Source organism: Coturnix japonica, chromosome 8 (assembly GCF_054131305.1).
Source record: "Coturnix japonica strain WE chromosome 8, WE-NBRP24, whole genome shotgun sequence".
Taxonomy (NCBI): Eukaryota; Metazoa; Chordata; class Aves; order Galliformes; family Phasianidae; genus Coturnix; species Coturnix japonica.
In genome coordinates this window covers 11,749,182-11,761,911 of record NC_140670.1, presented here as the reverse complement: position 1 = coordinate 11,761,911, position 12,730 = coordinate 11,749,182, and the positions used below count along the sequence as shown (strand labels likewise).

Here is a 12,730-nt window from a genome sequence, read left to right as displayed (position 1 = left end):
TGTGACACTTAGAAGCCATAATCTCTACCCATTTAATTTCCATTAACTTAGTTTTAGCCACTCCCTTTTATGGGGGGTGTTATAAATCTAATTCTAGGGAGTTGAAAAGCATGTGGTATTTATTATTAGAGGGAGGAAGGGAATCATACTCTGAAAGAAGTTCTAACTTGGGTAAATTTAATCCACAGCTGTGTTAATTTGGAGTCACAGACATACAGGCAGTGAGAAACAGAGGTCATTTTCTTAGTTGATTTACATGTTCTAAGGCTGGAATAGCTATATCTGTACTATGTCTGACAAGCCCTTGTTCAAAACCTTGTTCAAACACTGAAATAGTGAAAGATCTGGAATCTTCCAACACAACCTGCTGCAGTGTATGACTTTCTTATTCTTTACTTTTCACTCAGACACAAAAAACCTGTCTGATGTTAACATTTCTTTTTTAGCAGAATAATTTCACAGTCTGTTTTTGCAAAGCGGTTTGAGGTGTTCCCTTGGAAAGTCCTTTATAAGTGTAAAATATTAACATCTCTGTAGTATGGTTGCATCATTAATTCATCATGACTTTCTTCTGTTAAGGGCTTTTGTGATAAAAGTGTGTTATATCTTTTATTGGGAGTAATTCTAGAAGAATAGTCTGATTGGTCAAGAAAAAATGCTCCTAGCAACAAAAAAGACCTCCCTCTGCAATGTGCAAGAAAAGTTAAAGGAAGATTTATTGGTTGTTGTACAGGTCTGACTTGGAATTACAGTTCAAGTGCTATCACCATGAAGACAGACAAATGAACACAAACTGGCCAGCTTCAGTCCAGGTCAGCGTTAATGCAACCCCACTTACCATCGAACGTGGTGACAACAAGACATCTCATAAACCTCTGCACCTAAAGCATGTCTGCCAGCCAGGAAGAAACACGATTCAAATTACAGTCACAGCATGTTGTTGTGTAAGTACATTGAGCTTGCGGCTGCAGCTGCTGATGCTGACTTTGCTGTTTAGTACAGTTTGCAAATGTCGTCTTGGCTGAAAAAGCCTTCCTCTCTTTTTTTTTTCCCATGAATTTTTCTTGTAAGGTGCTTGTTTAATGGTGTTGACACAGGCAGAGTACTAATGCTGATTTTTTTGAGCTGCAGAATTATTGCAGACTGTAGCAACGTCAGTGTGTTTGAAAGGACTTGGGGGCCTAGGGGAGGAAGGGAGTTTGCTCTCCAAGCTCTTTTGTGTGTGCCTGAGTTACAAAGTGGCTGAAGGATTTCAAGGAAGTAGATTATTGAGATGTGGACTGTTACCCAGTACTAATTTCATTTACTTAGAGGATTAAACTGCAGTTGATTTGACGTGATAACTTCAGCACTCTCATTGTTGGTGATGGTTTTTAGATGAAAAAATTCGTATCCCATGAAACCTTTCCACTTTCTCATTTTCCATGGTTCAGTTGCTTTTGGAAACAAGAACTGTATTTTTAATGCAGACTGTACACATTACAGTCTGAGCTTTTAACTGCCCTGCTGTTACTGACAAGAAAGCAAGCTGCTACTACCTCTCCCAAGGTCACAGTGTGAGGCATTTTAATGGGAAGCCATCGACACATTTTGCTTTACTTCACATTGAAGTATCTGAGCCTAATACCATTTATCTGTTAGCTAAAAGCGGGGGCAGCATCCTGCAAATCCTCAGCAAGCTCTTATGACTCTGGGAAGGAGGATTCAGTGAGTTGCAGACAGATCAGTGGCAAATAGTGCAACTTATAACGTAGTGTGATGACAGGCAGATAGTCTTGATTATGTCAAAGAATCCAGGGTCTTAGGAATGAACCCAAGTATCAGAGAAGAATATATCAGCCCTCCAAATTCTGAATATTAAAGAGGAAGAAAATGCAGAACATCTTTTTTTTCCTTTTTAAAAAAGAAAAAGTTATTGTATAGGAGTATGCTGTGCTCCTGGGGAACAGAACAAAATACTGTACAGCATTCAGTATATCCCTATGGGAGTGCATGCACTCAGCAGAGCAGCACCAGCTTTCATTTTTATGCATTAGATGCCTCCTGAAGCTTTGCATCCAAGGGAAGAATGCAGCTCTGTTCAGCAGCATATGTACCATGTGTGCTCAGTTCTCGTGGTAACAAAGTGTGTTTTCTTTCAGTCACACTTGTTCGTGTTGCAGTTAGTACACCGGCCATCAGTTCGCTCTGTACTTCAAGGTCTACTAAAGAAACGCCTCCTCCCAGCAGAACATTGTATCACCAAGAGTGAGTTTTGTTTTTCTGTGGGTGATGACTTTCTTAAAGTGCCTGCATTCAATTGTGATTAACTATTTCTACACCAGATTTGCTGACTGAAAACTTTAAACTACACATAAGAATTTCCAGAATATTATGTGCATAGATTAAATCTTTGGGATACTGAAATTTTAAAGTATGTTTGGGTGGGGTAACAAAATACCATGAACACAAGCTTAGTCCCTAATGATTTCTCTCCGCTCCTGGGATAACCTGCTTTTCCCCCCATATTTGTTCTTCTCTTATTCTAAGGAGTTGCATTGAAAGATTCTTCTCCTTTGTTCATTTAGGGCTGCTCTAAGTGCTTTTGTAGGACCGCACTTGCTATACTTGAGACTATGGCTGATATGCATGTGTGTGATGGCTTGTTTGTACAGCATAAGATTGTGCAACAAACACTCGTGTGTGTAAAGGATGAATTGTTCATCTTTCAGATTTCTACATTAGGATTTAAAGTGTACATGTATTTTCTCATGCATACCTTCTTCCTAAACAGTAAAGAGGAATTTCAGTAGTGTAGCAGCTTCCTCTGGCAATGCAACACTAAATGGGGAAGATGGAGTAGAGCAAACAGCTATTAAAGTGTCTCTGAAGTGTCCGATCACATTCCGGAGGATTCAGCTCCCAGCAAGGGGTCATGATTGCAAGCATGTACAAGTGAGTAGATGCCAATGATGGCACAGTGTTCCCTCCACTATATATTATTACCTTTCGCTTGGTTATTGTAAGAGAGAGCTTAACAGATCTCCTTTTTGTCTATCAACAGAAACAGTTAAGTACATGTGTTTATTTCTGTTGAATGTAGAGACAAGTAATCTGCTTGGTTTAGGTGTTAGTTCTAGTAGGGTTTTCTTCATGACAGCTTTACTTTTGTATGACTGACTCAGTTAGTACAGTATTTTCCTTTGATTTTTCTCTTTTGTTTTTTTTTATATAGTGCTTTGATCTGGAATCTTACTTACAGCTGAACTGCGAAAGAGGAACTTGGAGGTGTCCAGTATGCAAGTAAGTGCAACTATGCTACATGAAATGCTGCTGTAGGTGATTTAGCTGAATTCCAGTAATACTGAAGGTAATGAAGAAGAGCTAATTTATTTGGAAGGAAGAGAAAGGAAGTGCTAAAAAATAAGATACATTACATTATGTTTACCTAAAGTCCAGTGAGAATTCTTCAGTACTGCATGAACTGGGGGAACACCCTGGATTTTTTAGAAATTCAAAAGCAGGATATTTAATGTGAGATTTTCTTACGAAGTGCATAATCCGCTAGCTCTCATCAGGCTATCATTGTACTATGTAGAGTTAAAAAGAAGCTCAAATATTTGTAGTGATAAGACAGATATCTACATGAAACTGCTGAACTGAGTTGATTTTCCTCCAGATTATGCAGTATAAACAATGAGCAGATAGCAACATCCCATGATAGAAGAATAGGTAGTCTATTCTGGAGTTACTTTTGTATGATTTTCTTGTTGTAATCTCAAATTACTAAACTTCAAATATTTAAATGTTAAAATGCTCAATATCCACCTGTGCTTGGTGGCTTAAGGTTGCCAAATAACTAACTGTCTTAGGTATTGTGCTTTGAGTCACATAGAGATGCAGTTAATGGCAGAGGAGAATGAGAATTCTGGAGGCTGCAGCATTTGACAATTGGATCCACCAAGGTCAATGTCAGGGGTAAATGAAGGCAAAAAAAAGAAAGTAGAAAGGATTCTAGTTCAGAATAAGGCTGATTTTTAAAAAGCTATAATGTTTCCAAGAAGCTGTGAGTACGAAAGTTTGGAGAAATTGCTTAAAGAAAAAGGGAAATATCTCAGTATATTTTCAACTGTATGTCTTGACTAGAGCACTAGCGTACTGCAGAAGAAACAGAACAAAACACTTTGAAGTAGTCACAGACTGCCCGTCATACATTTAACTGAGCAAAAAAGACTCACAGAATGTCTGCAAGCCCTTTCAGTGTCTTTAACCTACTGTGCTCAGTGCACGTGGTTATGAGTTTGTTACAGCCTCAGCTGAGAGCCAGTGCTCCTAAGCTCAAGCATCTGTAGTTGTAACAGTTTGCAGGCATCTCTGCCCATCTCCTCTTCAGTCCTGGTTGTGTCAGCCAATGTTAGCTGTTAAACAGATACAGCCATTGTCTGCTTTATTTGCTTCTGTGAACGTTGCAGACTTGAGACAAGCTTGACCATCTATGATCCATAGCTATCCTAAGGCACAAATGATTTCTCTGAACTACCTCAACCTTTTCAATCTTTTGAGTTTGGCTAAGAATAAGAATTGGATGTCTTAAAAGGTAGTGGTTGCTTCATAATTTATGTATTGATACATTCAGGCTAAAATTTGTGTCCACTTTCTCTAAGTATGAGCACCTGCATTCTGATCTTAGTTCCAACATAACTCATTTATGTTACTGTTTTGTTCTGTCCCCATCTGTGCTATGTAAAACAGTTATTATACACAGTTATTTTGAAGACACATTACTGCATAGCTCAAGAAAACAGCACAGATGCAATTTTAAAAAAGTTGTAGTTGTAGATGATGATTACAGGAGAGATCTACTGTGCTCAAAGAGACTTTATATCTGAAATACAGTTCAATAAAATCAACAATTTAAAAGATGTGAACAGTTTGTGAACATATACAGATCCTTGTATGTAAATGTGTATCCATATCTTACCTATTTGATGTAACAAACTATTATTCTGGTAAAGCAGATGTACAAGTGAAGCTGTTTGTCCCAAATCATTATAAGCTACTTATAAGAAATAGTAAGATGGTAGATCTTAGACTGCTGATTTCATCACTAAACTATTCTTCTTCCATCCTTCTTTTAAATATATGGATATATTCTAATATGAAGGAGTTGTTTGTTTGTTTTCCTTTTCTAGTAAAACTGCTCTGCTGGAGGGCTTAGAGGTTGACCAGTACATGTGGGGTATTCTCAACGCTATACAGAAGTAAGTGAATTGATATTTCTGATATCCAAGACTAAGTGAGTGGAAGATACTTTGAGACAGTCATGCCAAAGGTGTTAGTGATTGAACTTGAGTATTCTGTTTCACAGCTTCTCAGTGAAGCTAGTAATATCAGTAAGCATAGCTAATAATAGAGTGTGTCTCTTTCTGACCACTTAATAGATTTCATTTGGGTCATCTCCTGATGGCAGCCTCATCAGTGAGACAGAAGGAAGAGCAAGAATGGAGGATGAAATGTTTTCTCATGTTTAGAAGGAGACCTTCTGATTGACATATAGCAGATCACATAGATACTTTTGGATTTCACTGTGAGGGTATAAACAGAAATGTGCTCTCACATTGCTATTTCTAAAATTTGCTTTCAGCACACTTTTGAGGAGTGAAAGATTTTGAGGTTGTATATACTAGAGCATTTAAAAACATTTGTTGCCATCAGTTTCTTAGGGAAATATCAGCAGAATTGACAGGAAACTGAAGAGCAATTAATGTGCTAAAATTCTCACGTTATTTTACAGCTCAGAGTTTGAAGAAGTTACCATTGACCCAACTTGCAGTTGGAGGCCAGTCCCTATAAAGTCAGATATTCACATCAAAGATGACCCAGATGGCATTCCCTCCAAAAGATTTAAGACCATGAGTCCAAGCCAGATGATCATGCCAAATGTGATGGAGATGATTGCAGCTTTGGGTCCTGGGCCATCACCTTACCCATCCCTCCCACCTCCTCCAGGAAGTAACAACTCCACCGAATATGGTAACCAAGGTAAGTCTTACATCACTCTCAAACTCAGTGAGTCAGTCAGTCACCTTTGTTGTGTCACCTTTGTTTGTCTTTGCACCTTCTCATGGACATTCACAAGGAAAGTAAAATATGTGCGGCTGCATTTCTGAAATTCTGCATGAGACTTTTCATTTAAGATTCATCTGCTTAGAGAAAATGTCTTATAGTAAGGCATTTGCTGACTGCCACATTTATTGCTATGCAGCTCTCTCTAAATCAATGAGCACTGTATGTTCCCTTATGTATTCATGGTCTGCCACAATATACATCTTTCCTCATTTTTTCTGTTTGTTTTCCTTCTGTATCCCTCTAGTTCTGATAAAAGCCTCTCCTGCTACATTACTTACAATGTAGCGAACCTGACTCATTAATCCGGCCACTTGGGCAGGTGGCTGACATTCCATGGATCACCCAGAAACTTTTTGCTGCTTTGCAAACGCCTTTGCATTAGATAATGACTTCTGAGATACTCTGTCTATGCATTGCCAGTTTGAGAAACATAGAACTAAATCCAAGCAGTGGAAATTTCAAATGACTGGGATACTCTGAATAACTAAATTATACTGACAATTCTGAAAATATGAAACCAGAGACTGTTCTTTTTGCAAGAAATAAGACATGACTCAGTTCAGCTCAGAGAAAAGACCAACTGTTCACACCATCAGAATCCTCAAATTGATTACAAGGTGATATATGTGCTTTTTGACGGCATTTGAAGAAAAACGTATTTTGCATGCAAAATATGCTTAATTTGCTCCAATGACTGCAAAACTGATGACAGATGATAAAACTTTCCAGGTTTTCAAACAGATGAATGATTACTATAACAAAGCCAAGAGCACTGAATCACAATTTTTTCAGTTGTTAAGTAGGAGTGAAACACAGTCAGAACATGAGAACAGAGCCATGTTTTCTTCATCACCTTTTAACTCCCTTACCCAGGAATGGACACAGTAGTCATGTAAGCTGGGCTTCAGTGTTTCTTTAGTGATTGTTGCTTGGGCTGTTGTTTCCCTCCCTTCCCCTGTATGTCCTGTAGCAGAGTTAGACATCGCTGCTCAGAGCCTCGACTCACCAATGTCATATGCAGTCTATATTGCCCTACCTCTGCTGCAACACACGTATCAGTGCAAGGCACCAGATTATCCTAAATGACTTTACAGGTGTGTCCCTCAGCATGTGGCACAACTCTTGCCCCAGAGAAGGGCGTATATCTGCATGGCTGTAAATGCGTGGACACGGTGCATCCTGTTTTCGTTCTTTATCAATATATGCAGTGAAACTTAGTGTTTAGAATTAGGCAGTGTCCTCTGATTGATAACATTCTTTAAAAAAAAAAAAAAAAAAAAAAAAAAAAAAAGTAGTAGTGTTATTACTGTGGTTTACGTTTGTAATTATACTGAAGTATAGTTTGTAAATATAGCAACTACTCAGTAATCCAAGACCTTATTAAATTTTTCCCAAGAAGCGAGGCAAGAGCAGTTACATTCTGGGAGAATTATCCAGTTTGCAGATTAACAAAATGGGAATTAGTAAGGCTCTGTGGTATTTACATGGTAGATCAAAGTCCTGACTTCTCTGAGAAATACTCTTACATGGCTAATGACTTCTATTCCTCTGAGATTAAGCTTCTGCTTATGAAGCTGTGCTGAAGAGCAAATGTCACAGCTACTTTGGTTTGTTGAACTCCCTTCTTGACTTCTTCCATTTAAAGCTCCTGTATTCTAGCCGAGAAATCTTAAGTTCTCTGTTCAAGTTCCAAAACTATTCTATTGTTTCTGAGTTCACTATCATGCAGTTAGGTCACATATAAAAAAATAGCTTAATGACTTCAGTCCAGTCCTAATTCTTAATAGCAGATAAACTAACAGAGTTGGTATCTCAAATGAAAGTGCTAACAGAGGGATCAGAACAGAAAAGAATTGTGAAAATAAATCCCCTGTACCATGATGCACTCATGCTGCAGAATTATAGTGATGCTCACACGGCTGAGGTGGAAGGATCAAAATATACTGATGATGGCCATGCTATACTTGTCCTGAAGTTCTGCAGAGAGCCCCAGGCTTGTTGCTAAACAGTAGATGTGTGAGGTTTAAAACCAGATTCTGGGCTGATAAGGAATTCTGATGTTCTGGAGAACATCTTTTCCATCCAAAGTTAGATAGATTTCGTTAAGTTCTCTAATTTTTCATTGTGAATGTGCGTATCCGCATTTGAAACACAAGATGTGTGCAGGCAGTTTGCAGCTCTGAAAATGGGGATAATCTTTTCATAAAGGGAAAATTGGTGTATATTTATGTATATGTATAGTTTTCATGGTATCAAGGAGAATTATATCCCAAGCCTCAATTAGACATGAAGGCCTCTTCTGCATTATCTCAATAGAAGTTGCCTATTTATAGTGATGAAGAAGAGGTGAAATGGATGTGCAGCATCCATGGTGGCATCTTCCTGATGCAGCTCGGTCACTTAACTTTGTCAGTAACTGATGGAAAGCTACAGTCCTCCTTAGTGCGTGGAAATGTAAATAAAAATGACGTAGGTGTACTATATATAATTTGTACTTAGGCAGCGAGTCAGTTTAGTCGGATTCTTTGGACTTTTTTGTCTTGCTTAAGTTTAATTTGTGACTTAAATGCAGCTTTTGTAAGTGTCAGGAGTTTTCACTTATTTTCAGAATGTACACAAATTACTACAGTCAGTCCTAATATTCCCAGCAGTAGCCAAAACATGAAAGCCAAATGCCATATTTTCTTCCCTATTATTCCTTCAGCTACTTCTGCAGTGGGGAGTGCAACATTGCCATGTTACCCCATCCTATGTAGGGGAGATATAGCCCTGCAAAGGTTTTATGAGAAGAGACTCTAGAAGATAAGTGTCAGGAAAAAAAATAAAAATTATTTTGTATCATATCTGCTTGTCTTTCAGGTAACAGTTACCAAGGTCATGGCAATTTTGATTTTCCTCACGGGAATCCTGGTGGAACATCAATGAATGATTTCATGCATGGGCCACAGCTGTCACATCCCCCAGACATGCCAAGCAGCATGGCAGCTCTCGACAAACCTCTCAGTCACCCTATGCAGGAATCTGTAAGTAATGGTACTGCAGACATAGGTCTTTCTTTGCAGGGGTAAGGTGCTTCAGTCAGCCAAATGGACTTTCCTTGTGACTTGATTTTCTTAGTTTTGGTTTCCCAACTTTGGCAGCATCTGAAATAGAGTAGCCCTGAGAAATGTGAGAAATGTCAGTTTTAGTTTCTGGCCTTTTCAAGTTTGTGGGAAAATGTCTTTAAGGTTTTTTTTATAGATTGTTGTTTAAGCTTGTTTATCTGAAAGAAACGACCTGGCTTGGTGTACCTGTGTTAATCACTGTGCTTTCCTCTGACACCTGAAAAAAGCTAGCCAGCAGTATCTGTGAATGTCCATCTTCAGCAGACAGCTTGTTATAACAAGACATTGACTGACTCCGGAGCAGGGACTGTGTCTTCCCTGACTTTGTCCCTGAGGGCAAAGTTTGCATCAAAGCATTTTGTGAGGGATTCTATCCAAGTAGAAATGTACCTTTAAGCTGTAGGGAATAGGACAAGCCTGTAGATTTCAAGGAGAGATACTGCTGCTAGTCTGAGGGTGCACCAGGGTAACAGATTTAAAAAGCAGAGGTTCCTCAGGTCTCAGCTGGAAAGGCAGAAACTGCTCATTAGAAAAGTGGCTTGCTCAGTGAACCAAGTTATATATACATAACTTTACATCCAGAAGATGTAGTACCGCAGCAACCAGATGATAGAAAAGTTACCAGCAGTGTTTAGCTCTTAGGCATGACTAGTCATCTATTTTAACTCTGTGTGGTATGTATGTGTATATATCCTTTTATATTCAAGTACGTTACAGGGCAGGGGCTTTATAGTGTGCTGTTACTGTGCAGGAAGGATGTTTAACTTGATGAGTCATCTGTGCTGTGTTTTCATTGAGCACTAGAAAGCATTATTTCAGAAAGTAATGAGGATATGTGGTAGCAGATGCTTAGGAAAAGCCTACTCAGTCAGTGTCTCCTCTAGCTGGCAGTGGGTTTTCCAAGGAGGATGGTGAGAAATAGGGAGGGAGGGGGGAGAGAGCATTCTTAGTGTAGCTTGGGCAGATCCCAAGTGAGAAGAATGTCTGCAAAGGAAGAGTCCAGAAAATGTAATGACTTTACCTCTTCACAGGCTATTAAAGGATAGAACAAGCACACTGTAAATTTAATTTTACTTTGGCAAATTTTACCTATCAGTTTAATGAGCAACCTGAATATCTGTATCTGAACCAACTGTACAGCATGAGAATATAGTAGTGAGGGGAATCGCTACCAACCTGAACCACTCACACACAGCTGCTGTCCTTTGAATCGAAGCCACAGGGAATTCTTCTGCACCTCCCATTCTGTGACACGTACATTTCCACTCCATCAGTTAACTGCTTTACCTTTGCTATAGCCGTTGCCCTAGTAGATTCTCTGAAGTGGTAGGATATGAAGTAGTTGAATATGAAAGCGAAGAATCTGTGGCTTTCTGAAAATTGGACTCCTTACAGATAATAGCAAAGTTAAAAGTTACTCAAGGCTATGCATACTGCAGAACTGTAATAGGGTATCTGGGTAAATGTTAATAGATTTTTGATTTTGTGGGTCAGTCAGTATCAGATCTAATGCTTGCTTATGATAGCTAGCAATTGAAGTAAACCTTTGCCTCACTTGTCCCTCTTCTATCATGATACACAAGCAATGCTGTTTGGAAAAGGGAAGTGGCACAAAAGCAGGCTCCACCTAGCCTATGTCAGTGGGTGATTTGCCTTATTAAGGATTGGTTTTCATATCTTTTAGCACAACAGAATTAGGTTGACCTTGCCAATTTGGCCATACATATTTTTAGTCTGCTCTTGTGGACTGATAGTACTCTTGCAGAACTTTGTCAATATTACAGAGTCTCTGCTTCCCTCTTCTGTTTTTGATTTCTTCCATTCTTCTCTCTGAAGGGAGGTATTTTTTGGTAGCAGACACACAGGAAAGACAGCTTTAAAACTGCTGCTTTTAGAGAAATGCATGCTATTAAAGCATGGTACTGATATAATTGAACCTCTTGAGTTTGCAGTATATTTGCAAGGACACATGTTGATAGCAAGGGAAAAATGGATGGGAAAAGTGGCAGAGAACAGCGGCAGGGCAGGATGGCATCTTTTGGTGATTCTGCCACTTAGCACAGCTAAGAGCTGGCGAGTCTGTGACCTCCATAGTGGAGAGATGTATAAACAATTGACTCAACCTAATGATCCTTTTTTTCACTATCAATTTACTCCTGAGATGAAAGGAATATCATCCTGCAGCTGGCAAGCTCTGTTGCTGTTCATCTCAGCACACCTAGAGGTCACTCTTAGACTAACTCATAACAAATTGTGTTCTTTGTGCTATTAAATAGTAGACATAGTTGTGTCTTCTATAAACTTTCCTTTTACAGATTGTAAATGTTTAGGAGTGCCAGAGTTTATGCTCCTAAAAACAACTCTGAATTACCTTGCTATCTAAGCAGTGGCAACTTTGTTAGACTCAGCATTCATAATGTAAGTTAGTGCTTTTGAAATAAAACAGTGCAAGTGGCAGACACAAGCTGGAAGCCCACGTTGTATTGTTTAGAGTGGTTTTACACCGATGGTAATTATTTCATCGTTAGTAAGCTGAATGAAGACAAAAAAAAAATAGTACTGAGCATTTATTCTGTCACAGGTAGGCCTGAATCAATGCTGTCGGATCTTGAAGCTGTGTTGGCTGTTTAAGATTATGATAACCTTCAGTCTTATAATGAACAAGGACTTCCTGTCCAGCAGTTATCTCTACCCAAGATACTGCCTTATCAATAAAATATTTAATATAATGTCAGTATACGGAAACATAATGTGTAGAATTTTTAACCTGATTGTCTGTTCTGAAATATGTCTGAAAACATGTGAAAGCCTCTTTGTTTAAATAATTACTTCTATAGGCACACCATTGTCACCCTTGCCATGTGCATCTGGAGATAAATTTAAGAGAATTTTCAAGATGTTCCTATTTTGTTTTATTTTCTGGAAACAACTTTCCCACTTCAGCAACACTGTCTTTAATTGCTTTTTACTTTTTGTTATTAAGCTTTCTTTGCACAGTCCCTGTTGCACATGTTCTCAGTGAACAAAAGAATGAAACGATACTATTTGGACAGACATCTGTTTTCACTTGGACTGTAGCAAAGTTCCTAGGCTGCGGATTCATTTACATTGAGCTGTGGTCTATGGGCAGAATTTGTACAAGTTTACCTCTAAGGTAACAACAATAATGTTACAGAATATGTTCCAGATAGTCAAATTGTGACTCTAATGGAGAGAAAAGTATACAATGGTACTTCATAATAGTTATCTTATAGTCTCATATGGGAAAGAGACCCAAAAACACTTATGTATGTAGAATCCTGCTCATTTCCACCAACGTTCCTACTGCCAAACTATTGAAAAAGACCTCCATGTAGCTGAGTATGAGTGTCCCACTGTATCACTGTTCAGATGTCAGTTTTCGTGTGAGTGGAAAAATGTTTCTTTATAAAATGCTTGTTTCTGTGATTATTTTTTTTTTCTTAATATCTTGGAATATTTTAATTAAGTTTTGTAATAACCTCCCTTTTGCTTTCCAA

At 38.5% G+C, this 12,730-nt stretch overlaps 1 protein-coding gene across 39 annotated transcripts in view; it reads left to right on the top strand.

Moving 5' to 3' along the window:
* Positions 1 to 12,730, top strand: part of ZMIZ1 (zinc finger MIZ-type containing 1) — a 317,066-nt gene that overhangs the window by 296,810 nt on the left and 7,526 nt on the right. For all 39 annotated transcript variants that reach the window (XM_085554190.1, XM_085554182.1, XM_085554186.1 and 36 more), the window contains 7 exons: positions 734 to 944; positions 2,142 to 2,247; positions 2,774 to 2,934; positions 3,215 to 3,282; positions 5,172 to 5,240; positions 5,774 to 6,021; positions 8,968 to 9,131. In XM_085554190.1, coding sequence (XP_085410316.1) covers positions 734 to 944; positions 2,142 to 2,247; positions 2,774 to 2,934; positions 3,215 to 3,282; positions 5,172 to 5,240; positions 5,774 to 6,021; positions 8,968 to 9,131 — 1,027 coding nt within the window. The remainder of the gene's footprint in view (positions 1 to 733; positions 945 to 2,141; positions 2,248 to 2,773; positions 2,935 to 3,214; positions 3,283 to 5,171; positions 5,241 to 5,773; positions 6,022 to 8,967; positions 9,132 to 12,730) is intronic.